The sequence below is a fragment of the Oncorhynchus clarkii genome, chromosome 28 (genome assembly GCF_045791955.1).
Source record: "Oncorhynchus clarkii lewisi isolate Uvic-CL-2024 chromosome 28, UVic_Ocla_1.0, whole genome shotgun sequence".
Classification (NCBI taxonomy): domain Eukaryota; kingdom Metazoa; phylum Chordata; class Actinopteri; order Salmoniformes; family Salmonidae; genus Oncorhynchus; species Oncorhynchus clarkii.
Genome location: NC_092174.1, coordinates 28,214,855 through 28,234,368, shown reverse-complemented (window position 1 = coordinate 28,234,368; position 19,514 = coordinate 28,214,855). Strand labels below are relative to the sequence as shown.

Genomic DNA, 19,514 nt, shown 5'->3' with positions numbered 1-19,514 from the left:
CCAGTTAGCATTGGCTCGCAAAACTACCTCTAACTTATTTTTGTAACACACAGAAGCATCCAGGGTCAATACCATTCGAGACCCCTCCCACAGAAGAAGAAAAATTAAAAAATACAATTAATTCCATTCCCCACCCCCAAGAACCCCCCCCCAATGCACCAACAATCAAGAGAATGAACTAAGGAGAAGAAAAAAAAGACAGAAGAAAACAGCAAACACTGCAAAAAAAAAAAAAAAAAAAAAAAAGGGCATCAAGGACTACTAAAATCATAACAGCAATGCATGTATTACATGTATGTGTCAACTATCCTGTGATGGATAACATACAATTTCAATCTATCTAATCGAATAGAATCTACGGATTGCGATTTGAAAATAAATACTTTTACTAAGAGTACTAGTATATTAGTAATTGACCTACACGGTCTCTCCAGATCACATAACAGTACAATTTAAAGGGTCAATTTTAGATCAATGCTATGCATTTTAAGCCATTCCTGAACCTAAGACCAGAAGCAGGCTACCTGAGGGCAATACCAAAATAAATGGTCTATTGATTCTGTATCTTCACAACCAAATCTGCAAAACTTCGATGATTTTATGCCCCACATTTTCAACATTTTGTTGGTGGCAAGAATTCTATATAGGCCTCCCGGGTGGCGCAGTGGTTAAGGGCACTGTACTGCAGCGCCAGCTGTGCCATCAGAGACTCTGGGTTCGCGCCCAGGCTCTGTCGTAACCGGCCGCGACCGGGAGGTCCGTGGGGCGACGCACAATTGGCCTAGCGTCGTCCGGGTTAGGGAGGGTTTCGCACCAGCGACTCCTGTGGCGGGACGGGCGCAGTGCGTGCTATCCAAGGTTACCAGGTGCACAGTGTTTCCTCCGACACATTGGTGCGGCTGGCTTCTGGGTTGGATGCGCGCTGTGTTAAGAAGCAGTGCGGCTTGGTTGGGTTGTGTATCGGAGGAGGCATTACTTTCTCATCGCGCATGTTAAGAAGCAGTGCGGCTTGGTTGGGTTGTGTATCGGAGGAGGCATTACTTTCTCATCGCGCATGTTAAGAAGCAGTGCGGCTTGTTTGGGTTGTGTATCGGAGGAGGCATTACTGTCTCATCGCGCACCAGCGACTCCTGTGGCGGGACGGGCGCAGTGCGTGCTATCCAAGGTTACCAGGTGCACGGTGTTTCCTCCGACACATTGGTGCGGCTGGCTTCTGGGTTGGATGCGCGCTGTGTTAAGAAGCAGTGCAGCTTGGTTGGGTTGTGTATCGGAGGAGGCATTACTTTCAACCTTCGTTGTAGCGATGAAACAAGATAGTAGCTACTAAAACAATTGGATAGTTTTCAAGTAAAACTTTTGAATAAGTGAAGCTTTTAGAGAGAGTTTTATATTTAATAATTTCAACCCACCCAATTCATATTCATTATATAGATAGGCACTTGAGTATTTTAATAATAGTGAAATCAGACCTTCCTGCTGAGTACCTGACAGACTACCATTTCAATAGGAGTAGTTAAAACAATCAAACAATGGAGCTTTAAGTATATCAAAAAAGGCTTGACATAGCTCTACCGGTATGCCATCAAGCCCTGGGGTTTTTCCAGGCTGAAAAGGTTCAATAGCCTCAAAAAGTTCTTCCTCTGAAATTTGGCCTTCGCACTGATTTTTCTGTACATTTGTTAATTATCCATTTTTTTTTATTTTATTTGGAAATAATTCCTGAATGTAATATTCATTCAGTGGGAGAGGATGAGACGGAAAAGAGAACATCTGCCTAAAATAATTAGTTTCCTCTTATAAAATATAATTCGGATAATCATAGATGACTCCGTCTAAAGGTAAAGAGATTCTGCAAAGGCTTTTTGTTAGTGTTCCTGTATTGGAGATTCAGGAAGAATTTTGTGCATTTTTCTATCCAGCTTTATTTTTGTAATAGATTACATTAGAACGTTCTTGAATAAGTTCCACAAGTTCTTCTTGTTTATCCTCTAACTTATTTTGTATCTCATTAGTATCGTTATTATTAGTTCATGGATTTCCCTTGTTAGTCTGGTCTCTTTAGCCAGTAACTGCTTTTTTAAAATTATTGATGAATATTGAATTGAACGACCTCTGAAGGTACATTTAAAGGTATCCCAAACAAGAAGGGGATTTGCTGAACCTATATTATACTGGAAAAATTCAGTTATAAATGATTTTGTCTTAGTTAAAAATAAGTTGTCCTCCAGTAAACTTTGATTAAATTTCCAATGTCCACGTGGAAAATCTATAAGTTATGTGAATGCCAATTAGATGATGATCCCATCGCATTCTATTTCTTATTAAAACTTTTTTGACCTTTGATGCAAGAGAGAAATAGACAAGAAAGTAGTCAAGACGACTAGCTTGATTAAGTTTCCTCCATGTTTATCTCACTAGGTCTGGGTTTTTTAGTCTCCAAATATCCACTATTTCTAATGTTTTTACAGTTCCCATACTTTCTTTTTTTGTAACCTGAAGTCCCTGTAGAATTTAGTACAGCCATGGTGTTATGGAGCTGTCTCGGAATAGCTGTCCAGCTATAAAGAGTTTGTCCACATTGAGAAAGCTTACCCTTCTCCCTTTGTAGAAGTCCAGTCTCTTACGACGTTCGTTTATCTCCCTTGGAAATTGGTCATTGAGACTGAATTTGGTCCTTTTAAGCTCCCTTCCCCTGCTTTTGATTAGCTTCTTTTGTTGGTATTCAAACATTGTGATGATCGGATGATCGGTCGGGGACCCTTGGTTTCGCGCCCTCTGGATTATTGGATGCATCCTCAGGAATCCCAGAAAAAAAAATATTTTCACGCATGCTATGACTTTGTATGTCTATTACTGACTCATCACCCTGTTTTCCCCGAGTAGACAATCCTTGTTTTCTCCTTGGAGCATGAGAATTTCACTCTGGCTGAACTCCAAATTCCCCCTCAGCCCTGCTACCTACTCACACAATTTTCCAAAATGTATAGAATTGCATGAACATTTGCTTTAAAACTGCAAAATTGTTCTTTGCACCCCATGGCAAATGTGTAGAATGGCAGGAAATAAACTTTAAACCTGCAAAATTCTCTCCACTAACAAGAGGGGTGTGAACAGTTTGTGTCATGAACAGTGCTTGTGCCCATAGAAATATACGTGGAACGTGCGGGGGAGGTGCCGGATATTCCCCAATGCTGGAAGGGGGGCCCCGAATATAAACCCCTGTGCTAAGCTAGTGCCAGTTAGAGGTAGTTTTGCGAGCCAATGCTAACTTATTTTTTTTAATTGACTATCCAAAACATATAATATACTTGCAGTGAAGCCGCTCAACAACTACATCATACCAGTCATCCAACAGACTCCCATTCATAGTGACACACAGAAGCATCCAGGGTCAATGCCCTGCTCAAGGGCACGTTGACAGATCTCCCACCAGGCCAAAAAACGTGAACCCGAACACGAACCCTCCAAGATCCCCCCACAGTTCTCCAATAGCTGTCCCTCAACAATTCGAGACCCCTCCCAGTCCACCCTCGCCCCACCCCCACGAAGCATTGGCTCGCAAAACTACCACTAACTTCTTTCATATTGCACGTAGAGACATAGAAAACAAAAATCCCGAACAATCTCTTTAACAAATCCCTGAGCCGAAAGAGCACCACAAACCCTCTAAGCAATTAACACACCACACTCACAGCCAAGATAGAATGGTAACAGACCATTTATTTGTATTTTTAAATACAGGCTAATTAGATTGGAGAATGAAACTACCTGGCGAAGGTGTCCTGCACTAAGAATAACAATGAATAGAGTGTGTGACAGGAAATGTTGGCTCGATGCAGCTTATTTTAATGTATTGCATATCATGTAGCGGCGACTCACCCCAACTTTGAAAGTCCCAGTGAAGCTCAAAGTAGAAGTCACCAAGCTATGAAGATTTAAAAAAAAAAACATTGTACATTATTATATTGCCATGCAAGCCACACACTATCAAACAAAATGCACAAATAAGTTCCTTTATAGCTGTAAATTGTTAAAAACATTTTAAAAAGGGGAAATGTATTTTGGTGCTGTTATTATGAACAGATGCTGAGGTTGGAGAGAAAGATTAAAGAAAGGTATGGACAGATAGTGGTAGTGAACTGATACTACTACTAGCTATGGAACAAACAAACTGAAAAAATTACTGACACCCTAGATAAAGATGACCAATTATTAATTTATTAAATAAATCATACAGATAGAGATATTTTGTATGCAAAAAAATATATATATATTATTTTATCCTAAAAAAATAGCTGAGAGAATTTTGTTTAAGATTTTGTTTAACAAGTAATCTTTTTTTTTACCTCAAAAAGGTAGGGGTTAAAATGATTGACACCCCTAAAGATTATTATAAATAAAGTTGCCAAAAGTAAAGTATTTGGTCCCATATTCCAAGCACAAAATGACTTCATGGATTCATTTGCAGTTTGTTTTGGTTGTGTATAAGATTATTTGGTGCCCAACAGAAATGAATGGTAAATAATGCAGTGTCATTTTGGAGCCACCTTAATTGTAAATAAGAATAGAATATGTTTCTAAACAATTCTACAGAGTCACAAGCTTGATGTAGTCACTGTGTGCTAGGAATATGGGACCAAATACTAATACTAAACCTTATTTGTAAGAATATTTGAGGTGTCAATAATTTTGACCCCTACCTTTCTGAGAAAAAAAGTATTACTTGTTAAACAAAATCTCTTTCTCTGAGCAATTGTATTAGTATAAAATAATACAATTTCTCAATTGTTTGGAGCATACAATATAGTTAGGTATTTGTATTATTTATTTTATACAGGCGTTATTGCTCATCTTTATCAAGGGGGTCAATAATTTCGGACCCGACTGACTGTATGTCAAATAGTTTTGGAAATATTACATTTATTCCACTCTACTGGCAGAAATAAATTAAGCGCTGCTCAAGTACTTTCACAAAGGATCTGTGCACGCCATACATTGTGTATAACCGGATGCTGTAGTAGGCTAGCCCAGTTGGCTGTCAAAGCCTCACCTCCTTCAGCGCTCTCAGCAGCTTGGGCCTCTTGTCCGCCACACTCTCTCTGGACTGCTGCTTCAGCTTTCGCAGTATGGCTGTGACTGACGATGGGAGAAGAAGGAGATCACAACAAAGCCATAGCAAGGCACTGCTATACAACACCATACAAGACAAAGCCAATATTTTCCATAGCCTAGATATTCTATATGTGCAAGTTTCTACCCTGAGACCACACACACAGCAGAAGGGATTACAAGGGCAGATGATCTTGCAAAAAGCAACTTTCAAAAGCGTTACACAACACTAAACCTAAAAGTGAAAGAAGATGAGCTTTGTAAACCCACGCTTCAATGACAGTGAGAGGTCTGAGCCAGAGAAGAAAAAGGAGATACCCAGCCAGTCAATGACAGAGTGATAAATCATTCAACCAAGTGATTTACTGTAACAGTAATCCAATGGGGTTTTGCCTGATACTACTCTGACTTTAAAACCAAAGTTATCCTGCTTACACTTTGTAGTCAATTTTGACAATAGAATACAGTGGGGCAAAAAAGTATTTAGTCAGCCACCAATTGTGCAAGTTCTCCCACTTAAAAAGATGAGAGAGGCCTGTCATTTTCATCATAGGTACACTTCAACTATGACAGACAAAATGAGAGAAAAAAAATCCAGAAAATCACATTGTAGGATTTTTTATGAATTTATTTGCAAATTATGGTGGAAAATAAGTATTTGGTCACCTACAAACAAGCAAGATTTCTGGCTCTCAACTGACCTGTAACTTCTTCTTTAAGAGGCTCCTCTGTCCTCCACTCGTTACCTGTATTAATGGCACCTGTTTGAACTTGTTATCAGTATAAAATACACCTGTCCACAACCTCAAACAGTCACATTAAAAACTCCACTATGGCCAAGACCAAAGAGCTGTCAAAGGACACCAGAAACAAAATTGTAGACCTGCACCAGGCTGGGAAGACTGAATCTGCAATAGGTAAGCAGATTGGTTTGAAGAAATCAGCTGTGGGAGCAATTATTAGGAAATGGAAGACATACAAGACCACTGCTAATCTCCCTCGATCTGGGGCTCCACGCAAGATCTCACCCCGTGGGGTCAAAATGATCACAAGAACGGTGAGCAAAAATCCCAGAACCACACGGGAGGAAGTGAATGACCTGCAGAGAGCTGGGACCAAAGTAACAAAACCTACCATCAGTAACATACTACGCCGCCAGGGACTCAAATCCTGCAGTGCCAGACGTGTCCCCCTGCTTAAGCCAGTACATGTCCAGGCCCGTCTGAAGTTTGCTAGAGAGCATTTGGATGATCCAGAAGAAGATTGGGAGAATGTCATATGGTCAGATTAAACCAAAATATAACTTTTTGGTAAAACCTCAACTCGTCGTGTTTGGAGGACAAAGATCCGTGTAAAGGAAAAAATGAATGGGGCCATGTATCATGAGATTTTGAGTGAAAACCTCCTTCCATCAGCAAGGGCATTGAAGATGAAACGCGGCTGGGTCTTTCAGCATGACAATGATCCCAAACACAACGCCCGGCAACGAAGGAGTGGCTTCGTAAGAAGCATTTCAAGGTCCTGGAGTGGCCTAGCCAGTCTCCAGATATTAACCCCATAGAAAATCTTTGGAGGGAGTTGAAAGTCTGTGTTGCCCAGCAACAGCCCCAGAACATCACTGCTCTAGAGGAGATCTGCATGGAGGAATGGGCCAAAATACCAGCAACAGTGTGTAAAAACCTTGTGAAGACGTACAGAAAACATTTGACCTCTGTCATTGCCAACAAAGGGTATATAACAAAGTATTGAGATAAACTTTTGTTATTGACCAAATACTTATTTTCCACCATAATTTGCAAATAAATTCATTAAAAATCCTACAATGTGATTTTCTGGATTTTTTTTCTCATTTTGTCTGTCATAGTTGAAGTGTACCTAATGATGAAAATTACAGGCCTCTCTCTTTTTAAGTGGGAGAACTTGCACAATTGGTGGCTGACTAAATTCTTTTTTGCCCCACTGTATATGTTTGACTCATATCGATGCCACATAGGCTGTTTTCTAAATGAAAAGTAATTTTTTAGGGGCAGTTGCTCAAACACTGATGCAGCCAGCAAATCCAGACTGTGGCTCTGTGGTGCAGCAGAGTACAAAGGGGAGGCTGCCTATGACATGAGTCACCTTACACACTGCACAGTTAAATAAATGCTGAACTTCAGTGATACAACACCCCTTATGAGTTTCTGGATGGATTTCAAAAAGTGTGCTATCTTGCAAATTATAATTGGAGTGATAATTGCAAATTATAATTGGAGTGATATCTCTATCTTCTATCCAGTAACCTTGATCAGTGTGTTGGAAAACTGAGCAGGTCGAGCATAACACATCAACTCTGTTGCCCATAGATATACTAGCTAGAAATGTATTTTTTTATATATTTTTTTAAAAGTGAAGCTTGCATTCAATTGCCCCTCCCTGTTGCACACAACAAGCTTCCATTCCTCCTGTCACAAGGGGACAGATTGCTGATTTAAGATGAAATGGTCAACCCTGTTACTTTATTTGGTACTTAGACACTTACTATAGTCAAGTTTTATGTAACCTCTTGAGATGGGAAAACATGTTTTTATTAAGTTGAACACGTGCTCTTTCTGACAGAATGTTAGAATTAGTTAGAATCTTTTCCCACCAAGTTAAACCAAAAGGCACTCCTTTCGTGTAATGACCCATCACTCTCTTTCTGCAGCTGTCTCTTACACTGAACAAATCGCAACAATTTCAATGATTTTACTGAGTTACAGTCCATATAAGGAAATCAATGAATTGAAATACATTAATTAGGCCCTAATCTATGGATTTCACATGACTGGGCAGCAGCACAGCCATAGGTGGTCTTAGGCCCAGCCAATAAAAAATATAAAATATCCCCACAAAAGGGTTTTATTACAGGCAGAAATACTCCTCAGTCTCATCAGCTGTCCAGATGGCTGGTCGCAGACGATCCCGTAAGTAAAGAAGCTTGATGTGGAGGTCCTGTGCTGGCGTGGTTACACGTGGTCTGCGGTTGGAAATACTGCCAAAGTCTCTTAAAAACGACATTGGAGGCATCTTATAGTAGAGACATGTACATTCAAATTATCTGGCAACAGCTCTGGTGGACATTCCTGCAGTCAGCATGCCAAGTGCACGATCCCTCAAAAGTTGAGACATATGTGGCATTGCGTTGTGTGACAAAACTGCACATTTTAGAGTGGCCTTTTGTTGTCCCCAGCACTTGTGTAAAGATCACACAGTTTAATCAGCTCCTTGATATGTCACACCTGTCAGGTGGATGGATTATCTTGGCAAAGAAATTCTCACTAACAGGGATGTAAACAAATTTGTGCACAAAATTTTAGAGAAATACGCTTTTTGTGCATATGGGAAGATGCTTGGGATCTGAAACATGAAACATGGGACCAACACTTTACATGTTGCGTTTATATTTTTGTACAGTATAATAATAAGCCCTAGTATTCTTTTTTGTTGTTGTTGCTATTTCTTATTGTTGTTGCATTGTCGAGAAGGAGCCTGCAAGTAAGCATTTTGTTGGACGATGTATCCTATGCGTATCCCGTACATACAGCGCCTTTGGAAAGTATTCAGACCCCTTGACCTTTTCCACATTTTGTTACGTTACAGCCTTACTCTAAAATGGATTAACAATATAAAAAAAATCAAAACACAATACCCCATAATGACAAAGCGAAAACAAGTTTTTAGAAATGTTTGTAAATGTGTTAAAAATAAAACAGAAATAGCTTCTTTACATAAGTATTCAGACCCTTTGCTATGAGACTCGAAATTGGGCTCAGGTGCATCCTGTGTCCATTGATCATCCTTGAGATGTTTCTACAACTTGGAGTCCACCTGTGGTAAATTCAACTGATTGGACATGATTTGGAAAGGCACAAACCTGTCTATATAAAGGTCCCACAGTTGACAGTGCATGTCAGAGCAAAAACCAAGCCATGATGTCGAAGGAATTGTCCATAGAGCTCTGAGACAGGATTGTGACGAGGCAGAGATCTGGGGAAGGATACCAAAAAATGTCTGCAGCATTTAAGGTCCCCAAGAACACAGTGGCCTCCATCATTCTTAAATGGAAGAAGTTTGGAACCACCAAGACTCTTGCTAGAGCTGGCCGCCCGGCAAAACTGAACAATCGGGGGATAAGGGCCTTGGTCAACCAAGGCCTTTATGGTAGAGTGGCCAGACGGAAGCCGCTCCTCAGTAAAAGGCACATGACAGCCCGCTTGGAGTTGGCCAAAAGTCACCTAAAGACTCTCAGACCATGAGAAACAAGATTCTCTGGTCTGATGAAACCAAGATTGAACTCTTTGGCCTGAATGCCAAGGGTCACAACCGAAGGAAACCTGGCGCCATTCCTACGGTGAAGCATGGTGGTGGCAGCATCATGCTGTGGGGATGTTTTTCAGTGGCAGGGACTGGGAGACTAGTCAGGATCGAAGCAAAGATGAATGGCGCAAAGTACAGAGAGACCATTAATGAAAACCTGCTCCAGAGTACTCAAGACCTCAGACTGGGGATATGGTTCACTTTCCAACAGTACAATGACCCTTAGCACACAGCCAAGACAACGCAGGAGTGGCTTCGGGACAAGTCTCTGAATGTCCTTGAGTGGCCCAGCCAGTGCCCGGACTTGAAACTGATCTAACATCTCTGGAGAAACTTGAAACTATCTTTGTAGCAACACTCCCCATTCAACCTGACAGAGCTTGAGAGGATCTGCAGAGAAGAATGGGAGAAACTCCCCAAATAAAGGTGTGCCAAGAATGCAACGTCATACCCAAGAAGACTCAAGGTTATAATCGCTGCCAAACGTGCTTCAACAAACTACAGAGTAAAGGGTCTGAATACTTATGTGAATGTGATATTTCCGTTTTATAATTTATAAAAATAAATTAGCTAAAATGTCTAAAAAACAGTTTTTGCTTTGTCATTATGGGGTATTGTGTGTAGATTGATGCGGGGGAAAAAAACGATTTAATCAGTTTTAGAATAAGGCTGTAACATAACAAAATGTGGAAAAATTCAAGGAGTCTGAATACTTCCCGAAGGCACAGTACGTACGACTAATACATTTTTAAAAACTTTTCATTTTACCACTAGTAGTACTGCCACAGTCACTGGCTATAGTTTGGCTGCCTTTGCGTGTCCTTGGTGTACTGTGTGGATGGAGCCAAGCTGCTGTCTCCTCCCTGCCCACTGCGATCTGACCTTCCCATGCCTGACCTCTGTCCCCAGTCTGCCAAAGCATCCCTACTGCAGGACTGGAGACGCATACTAATACATGCTGGGATGACAGGGTCATAGCTCTAACCTGGTCAACATATAACAGGGAATTTAATTGAAGGGAAATAAAGATTTGTAATATATTTTGATATATAAAAATATATATATATGTTTTGCCTAACCTTCACAATTACTTGCATGGAATGTTTTATAAACTAGCCTATTTATAATAGTGTTTTATATTATGCAGCTAAACATTTTTTGCTAACAAGGCATTAAACAGAAAAAAACTGAGCGAGCTAGTGAAGCCCATTCATCCCTCTACGATACTCTCACCATTAAAAAAACAGACTCTTCACTTAACTAGTATTCCTAACAAATCCACATAATCAACACAAATAAAATGTAACCTATATTAAGACCTCTAGTTTACAGTGCTTTGTTAAATGCATTAGAAGCATGGGCATTAAAGTGAACCGACAGAGAGCCAGGGAGCCAGCCAGCTGTAGAGCTGCTCAGTGCCCCTTCAGTCACACTAAGCCCTGGGCCATGCTGGGTTCCAGGACGTCTGGATGCAGACCGAGCTTGCAGAGAAAATCCCCAGCATGGCTTTGGCTGGCTAGCTGGGCCAGCCTAGAACCCAACCCCAAAACAGCACCAGAGAGCAATCGGTCAGTCTACAGCCTAACAGGACCCGGTTTCCCGATAGTGATGGAATTTAGGCTTATATGTGTTTGAATGACGCATCATAAAGATAACAACCAAAGACGTCAAAACCATGTCCCTAAACACCATGCTGTATACCCGCTACAAAGTGAAACGGAACTGTGTCATTACCAGTGGTGGAAAAAGTACCCATTGAGTAAAAGAGTAACGATGCCTTAATTGAAAATAACTAACTTAAAAGTGAAAGTCTACCACGAAAATACTACTTGAGTAAGTCTAAAAATATTTGGTTTTAAATATACTTAAAACTTCTTTGGGATCGGTGTCCCTTCCACGGGACGGTTGAGTTAACGTAGGCTAATGCGAGCATGAGGTTGTAAGTAACATGAAAATTTCCCAGGACATAGACATATCTGATATTGTCAGAAAGCTTAAAGTCTTGTTAATCTAACTGCACTTTCCAATTTACAGTAGCTATTACAGTGAAAGAATACCATGCTATTGTTTGAGGAGAGTGCACAATTTTGAACATGAAAAGTTATTAATAAACAAATTAGGCACATTTGGGCAGTCTTGATACAAACTTTTGAACAGAAATACAATGTTTCATTGGATCAGTCTAAAACTGTGCACATACACTGGTGCCATCTAGGGGCCAAAATCTAAATTGCACCTGGGCTGGAGTAATACATTATGGCCTTTCTCCTGCACTTCAAAGACGGTACAAAAAAATACAAAAGTACGGTTGGTTTTTTCTTTGTATTATCTTTTATCATATCTATTGTGTTATATTCTCCTACATTCCTTTCACATTTCCATAAACTTCAAATTGTTTCCTTTCAAATGGTATTAAGAATATGCAGAACCTTGCTTCAGGCCGTTAGATTTGGGTATGATATTATAGGCGAAATTTGAAAAAAAGGGGGCTAATCCTTAAGAGGATTATGTATCAAAAGTATAAATCATTTCAAATTGCTTATTTTAAGCAAATAAAATGACACAGTTTCATTATTTATTTATTCATTCACTGATCGCCAGGGGCACATTCCAACACTCAGACATCAATTACAAATGAAGCATGTGTTTAGTGAGTCCACCAGATCAGAGGCAGTAGGGATGACCATATGTGCATGAATTGGAACATTTTCCTGTGATGCTAAACATAAAAATTGTAACAATACTTTTGGGTGTCAGGGAAAAAATATTCAGTAAAGTACTTTATTTTCTTCAGCAATGTAGGGAAGTAAAAGTAGTCAAAAATATAAATAGTAAAGTACAGATACCCGCCAAAACTACTTAAGTAAAAATACTTAAAAGTACTACTTAAGTACTTTACACCACTGGTCGTTACAGGATATGTCCCGTGCTGAAAATTATTCCAGAATATATAGGATAAAAGCATAATGTAGCTCTATAATATATTACATTTTTAAAAATAAATATATAAAAAATAAATAAATATAAAAAATAAAAAATAAATAAATATATATATATATATATATATGCAAACAGCACCAGTCAAAAGTTTGGACACACCTACGCATTTAAGGGGTTTATTTTTACTCATTTCTACATTGTAGAATAAAATTGAAGACATCAAACTATGAAAAAACACAAGGAATCATGCAGTAACCAAAAAAGTGTGAAACATATCTTAATATATTGTTTATTTGAGATTCTTCAGTATAGCAACCCTTTGCACACTCTTGGCATTCTCTCAACCAGCTTCTTCAGGTAATCACCTAATTTCAATTAACAGGTGTGACTTGTTAAAAGTTCAATTGTGGAATTTCTTTCCTTCTTAATGCGTTTGAACAAATTAGTTGTGTTGTGACAAGGTAGGGGTGGTATACAGAAGATAGCCCTATTTGGTAAAAGACCTTTGAAAGATTATTCAAGTGCAGTTGCAAAAACCATCAAGCGCTATGATGAAACTGACTCTCATGAGGACCGCCACAGGAAAGGAAGAGCCGGAATTACCTCTGCTGCAGAGGATAAGTTCATTAGAGTTACCAACCTTAGAAATTGCAGCCCAAATAAATGCTTCAGGATTCAAGTAACAGACATCTCAACATCAACTGTTCAGAGGAGACTATGAGAAATCAGGCCTTTGTGGTCAAATTGCTGCAAAAAAAAATCACTACTACAGGACACCAATAAGAAGAGACCTGCTTGGGCTAAGAAATATGAAATTAGACCGGTGGAAATCTGTCCTTTGGTCTGATGAGTCCAAATGTGGTTATTTTCTGGTGACACTTAACCAGCATGGCTATCACAGCATTCTGCAGTGATACGCAATCCAATCTGGTTTGTGCTTAGTGGGACTATCATTTGTTTTTCACCAGGACAATGACCCAAAACACACCTCCAGGCTGTGTATGAACTATTTGACCAAGAAGGAGTGTGGTGGAGTGCTGCATCAGATGACCCGATCTCAACCCAACTGAGATGGTTCGGGATGAGTTGGACAGCAGAGTGAAGAAAAAGCAGCCAACATGTGCTCAGCATATGTGGGAACTCCGTCAATACTTTTGGGAAAGCATTCCAAGTGAAGCTGGTTGATAGAATGCCAAGAGTGTGCAAAGCTGTCATCAAGGCAAAGGGTGGCTACTTTGAAGAATCTCAAATAATAAATATATTTGTTTAACACTTTTTTGGTTACTACATGATTCCATATGTGTTATTTTATAGTTGATGTCTTCACTATTATTCTACAATGTAAAAAAATAAAGAAAGCCACTTGAATGAGTAGGTATGTCTAAACTTTTGACTGGTACTGTATATTTTTACACTGTTTTCAAAAAGATTCTGTAGCCTATTATGTATTTCAGTGTTTGTATAATTAGGTTTGCCATGCGTTATGTATTTTAAGTGTATTGTGTATGCAATGTTGGTTATGTACATTCTGCATTTCTTCAGTTTGTGTCAACTGTGAAAAATAATTAAAGTCGCTCAATGCCACCTTCGCTATATCAACGTGACCTAAAAATAGGATATAATGACAATGGTTTTCGGAATTGCTCAACAAATCATGAATTGTAGCCTATGGCAGGTAGAAATTGAGAATAAAGAATGCCAACAGATATTCTACAATTAAATAAACATTAAGTAGCCTAGGCTACAAGTTAAGCCACATTTCCATTGACCTAATAGGTTATTTTTAGGTTATTGGTTAGACTAAAGTTTAATGCGTGAGCATTCAGGTAATAGTAGCATATAGGCCTAATAGATACAAATATTGAAGTGGCTCAGATGTAGTCTAATGGCTTAATACTAGGTAGGTCTATCGATTGCACATATATGAAAGTGATGTCAATATATAGCCAGCTTTGGATAGAAAATACCCCAGATCCTTACTCATCTGTCGGTCTCCATAGCTGATGGCCTCTGCCAGGGGGCTCCAGCCCTGGGCATTCTTCACCTTCACAGGGGCATTATGGGCCAGGAGTAGGAGGGCACACTCTGCAGCAAACAAACAAACATCACAATTGATCAAACATCATCAAGCTACTTTTAGATTAATTGTTTTTTTTTCAAATCTAAGTCAATCACCCGTCTCCATGGTCTTTATACTTGGACATTGAATACTCATTTCTGTAGTTAATGACGATAACAGTATATTGGGTCAAGTAACAAGACGTCTACTGACCCGAAGGGCGTTCGATATGGGACCAGCCACTACTATGAGACTACTAGACTATGTAACACACTGCAGTCTGCAGAGATCAGACAGGATGATCTCAGTACAGTAGGACAGGAATTTATCCCAGAAGAAATCCACATGGAGGATTTACTAGAGGAGAGCTGGAGAACATGTTGATTATGTTATGTGAATGGCAAAAAACATGGTTGGTAGGATGACTTGGAGACATGCCAGAGGTGTGGCATAATGCCCTGCAACATGGCACATCTTCTGTGTCATTTCCTGGTCTTAGGCTTATGGTGCTTTCGAGCTAACTGGGAACTCAGAAAAATAGGTCAAATCATGACGTCAGTGATCTTCAGGTCAGACCTCTAAAAAGATGCCAGAGTATCCGACTTGAAATTCCGAGTTGGATGACCGTTCAAATAAATTTTTACCCAGTCTGAGCTTGTTTTTTTCCTAGCTCCTAGTTGTCTTGAACACATTTAAGTCGTAGATTTCAGAGTTCCCAGTTGATTTGAATGTGGCATTAGGCCAGAGATGAGAGTATGGGCCAAAAAATCCTGTCAAACTCTGGTGTCATGTAGTAGTTTAGAGGAAAGTAGTACAGAAGTACAAGTCAGTCTGCTCCAAATGGGAAACAGTTGTTTGCATGTCTCGGTCCTGTTCAAATAGGTCTATGTATCTGTTATTCTCCATATCAGATATTCTTGATTACCAGAAGTCAAAGCCCTTACCTTTGTGACCCATCATCACAGCTACGTGAAGAGGTGTGTTTCCTAGAAAGAGAGAGAATGACCAGTTATGAGATTATTGATGTCACAGCTAGTGCAGGTGCACATGGACAATGTTTATGTTTAACTCAACACACGCTAGTAAGCAAGTACTGACTATGTTAGTCAAAAAAAGTGTCAGCTAAAATGCAATGGATACAAAACTAGAAGTGATAACCTAGGCGGTTTCCTATTCCATGTACTAAATTCGGGTTACCATGCACACTCACCATGCACATCTTTCTGGGAGATGTCCTGGGTCCGAATGAGTGAGGACAAGCGACGCACATCTCCTCTGAACACACATTCGTGAACAGGGAATTCCAAATTCAAGTCCTCATTACCATTGGTTAGAATGATGGGATTCTTGTTATAGTCATCGATGATAGTACCAACTGATTGATTGGCATTGGTATTGTTTGCATTGATATTCGATAGCTGCTGCTGCAGTGCCATAGGTTTCACCGTCTTGTTATGGTTCTTGTTTGATTTGTACGTGATGGCGGTACCGTTGGGGGTTGGAGAGGTTATTGTTCCATTTGTAGATTCATCAAATGTTTCCATTAACGTTATAGACCCATCCTTACTAGGCTTGTTGTTATGGTCTTTCCGCAATGTGCGAATCTTTTCCCCGGTCATGATTTAACGTTACTAGCCAGCAAGGAGACTAGCTACTTCAGATGAATATTGTATTATGTTGACTATGGTTGTCAATGACAGCTGCAATAGCTACCTTAATAGCTATCTATTTGCCTAACCTAGCTAGCTAGATTGCAGTTTTTCAACCATATAATGGATGTGGGTGTTACAACAGAAACAACACACACGTAAAAACAAAACAACTGGAAAAGATACTCTCAAGATCGTTAACACACGATTAAGAATGAAAATACCAAATTATTCGGCGACATCCTTGATAAAACTCGTTTCAAAATGTCCCAATTGCATCTTGCAGTGCGGTAGTTTGCTTGCTAACGTTTGCTCGCAAGATTAGAAACCTTCCGATTGAAAAGCGTTCTTAATACCTCAGTGGTGAAAAGACCATCTGCCATCTTCCGCTTAGTATCTCGCGAGAATAAAAAGCATCAAAACCACATTCCTTAGATATCGCGATAATTAGTTGAACAGCATCTTTTATTTTTTAGAAACACCAAATAAATATTTAACGCACACAAAATATATTGTAGTAAACTCATGATGATATATATACAATTTAAAAGCACCAGCATAAGATATAATTTACAGAATTTGTTCTCAAACATGATTCTGGCAATTTTTTCGACGCCTACTAGGGGTCTTGAATTAACATACGTCATCTACACGCGCCATATTTTTGTTGTTTGCCAAGCTTTCAGAAATTTTGTTTTGGAACGCAAATAAATAATGCCTCCAAAGAATAAGCAGAAGAAAGTGATTCATCAAGATGAACTGCGTCGGTTGATGAGAGAGAAACAAAAGCAAACGATAGATAAGAAGCGTGTCGAATCCCCTTATGCCAAGTACAACAGTCTCGATCATCTTAGCTGCGTACTCTGCAACGAGCGGGTAAAGAATGAAATATTGTGGCAGACTCACGTTCTTGGAAAACAGCATAAGGAGAAAGTTGCCGAGCTCAAGGGGTCTAAACAAAGTTCAACAGGTCACGGACCCCAGCCCCCGCTGAAAAGGAAAGCATTGGATTCTGAAGACACGAATGGGAAAAAGTCTAAACCTGTGGCAGGTAACGAGCAGGCATCTACGTCGTCAGGGTTGCCTGATGTTTTCTTTGCGAAACCTGCCCCGCCTGGGCCGAAGAAACTAACTGGAATTTTGAAAAAAACATCTGCTGGACTGAGTCTTCTGGCCGGAGTCTATAATGAAGACGAAGAGGAGGCTGGTGACTCTTCTGACCTAGGGGCAGCCTCCAGCTCGGGTGTGCAGAAGGGGACACCTGCCCCAGGACTCCCAGCTGATTTCTTTGACAACGGCACCATTCCAGCTGTCCCAGCTGCCTCTCATTCCGGGTCTATCCTCAAACCAGATGAAACTGAGAAGAGTGTGGAGAAGAAGGAAAATACACCTGAAGCACTACCAGAAGGCTTCTTTGACGACCCAGTGAGAGATGCCAAAGTCCGCAATGTTGACGCTCCCAAAGATCAAATGGATAAGGAGTGGGAAGAGTTCCAAAAGGAAATGCGGCAGGTGAACACTAAATCAGAGGCCATTGTAGCCGAGGATGACGAGGAGGGACGTTTTGAGCGTCAGATTGATGAAATCGATGAGCAAATCGAATGTTACCGGAGGGTTGAGGTATTGAGAGATAAGCAAGATGTGGTGAAGAAGGTTGTGAAGGAGAAGACCGAAGACCAGGAAGACTCCAGGGGAAGCGATGAGGAGGATGAAGAAGAGCTGCTCCACTTGCTGTCAAGAGACTGGAGGGCTAAAGGGGCCCTTGCTTAAAATTCCTGGGTCCTTTTGAACCGAATAGGGTCAATGTTTCTCCAGATTGTAAATAAAATAGCAAAGTTGCAAAGGGGCCAGCTTCTTTCCTCTGTCAATGACAAACCTTTGTTGAGGATTTTGAATGTCTAAGTGTTGTCTTGTACAGTTATGTCTATAGTACCAGTCAAATGTTTGGACACAGCTATTCATTCAAGGGTTTTTCTTTATTTTTTTTACTATTTTCTACATTGTAGAATAATAGTGAAGACATCCAAACTATGAAATAACATATGGAATCATGTGTTAACCAAGTCAAAATAGATTTTATATTTGAGATTCTTCAAAGTAGCTACCCATTCCTTGTTGACAGCTTTGCACACTTGGCACTCTCAACCAGCTTCATGAGGAATGCTTTTCCAACAGTCTTGAAGGAGTTCCCACATATTCTGAGCACTTGTTGGCTGCTTTTCCTTCACTCTGCGGTCCAACTCATTGGGTTGAGGTCGGGTGATTGTGGAGGCCAGGTCATCTGATGTAGCACTCCATCACTCTCCTTGTATATTTGAGATTCAAAGTAGCCATCCTTTGCCTTGATGACTGTCAGCGTTGCACACTCTTGGCACTCTCTCAACCAGCTTCATGAGGTAATCAGCTGGAATGCATTTCAATTAACAGCTGTGCCTTGTTAAAAGTTCATTTGTATAACTTCTTTCTTTAATGCGTTTGAGACAATCAGTTGTGTTGTGACAAGGCAGCGATGGTATACAGAAGATAGCCCTATTTGGTAAAATACCAATTCCATAGTATGGCAAGAACAGCTCAAATAAGTAAAGAGAAACAACAGTCCATCATTACTTTAAGACATGAAGGTAAGTCAATCTTTGGAATTTAAGGCACTGTCCTTTGGTCTGATAAATCCAAATTAGATTTTTGGTTCCAACCACCGTGTCTTTGTGAGACGCAGAGTAGGTAAACGGATGATCTCTGCATGTGTAGTTCCCACCGTAAAGCATGGAGGTGTGATGGTGCTTTTCTGGTGACACTGTCCTTGATTTATTTAGAATAAGTCACACTTAACCAGCATGCCTACCACGGCATTCTGCAGCAATACGCCATCCCATCTGGTTTGTGCTTAGTGGGACTATCATTTGTTTTTCAACAGGACATTCACGCAAAGCACACCTCCAGGCTGTGTAAGGGCTATTTGACCAAGAAGAAGAGTGATACATCAGATGACCTGGCCTCAACCCAATTAATATGGTTTGGGATGAGTTGAACCGCAGAGTGAAGGAAAAGCAGCCAACAAGTGCCCAGCATATGTTGGAAAAGCATTCCTCATGAAGCTGGTTGAGAGAATGCCAAGAGTGTTTAAAGCTGTCATCAAGGTGAAGGGTGGCTAGTTAAAAGAATCTCAAATATGAAATATACCTTCATTTGTTTAAACTTTTGATTATTACATGATTCTGTGTGTTATTTCATAGTTTGCACTATTATTCTACATTGTAGAAAATAGTAAAAAATAAAAAGTAGGTGTCCAACCTTTACTGGTACTGTATATAAAACTTGCTCTTGTGGTAAATGCTGTTTTTCTAATGTTACACACATGCAGAAAGCACCATGCGTATGAAATACTGTACTATCAGCACTTATTAAAAAATATGTTGGGA

The 19,514-nt window shown here is 40.0% G+C and overlaps 2 protein-coding genes across 2 annotated transcripts in view; one reads left to right on the top strand and one right to left on the bottom strand.

Moving 5' to 3' along the window:
- The window catches only part of LOC139386535 (ankyrin repeat domain-containing protein 13C-like), a 27,802-nt gene extending 10,513 nt beyond the window's left edge, over positions 1 to 17,289 (bottom strand). Inside the window, exons 1-5 of the mRNA XM_071132153.1 lie at positions 15,657 to 17,289; positions 15,391 to 15,432; positions 14,368 to 14,472; positions 5,051 to 5,136; positions 3,880 to 3,925 (exon numbers count right to left, since the gene is read on the bottom strand). Coding sequence (XP_070988254.1) covers positions 3,880 to 3,925; positions 5,051 to 5,136; positions 14,368 to 14,472; positions 15,391 to 15,432; positions 15,657 to 16,065 — 688 coding nt within the window. The 5' untranslated portion in view covers positions 16,066 to 17,289. The remainder of the gene's footprint in view (positions 1 to 3,879; positions 3,926 to 5,050; positions 5,137 to 14,367; positions 14,473 to 15,390; positions 15,433 to 15,656) is intronic.
- LOC139386538 (zinc finger protein 830-like) lies at positions 16,723 to 19,514 on the top strand. The gene has a single exon (XM_071132167.1). The coding sequence runs from the start codon at positions 16,810 to 16,812 to the stop codon at positions 17,863 to 17,865; it is 1,056 nt and encodes a 351-aa protein (XP_070988268.1). The 5' UTR covers positions 16,723 to 16,809; the 3' UTR covers positions 17,866 to 19,514.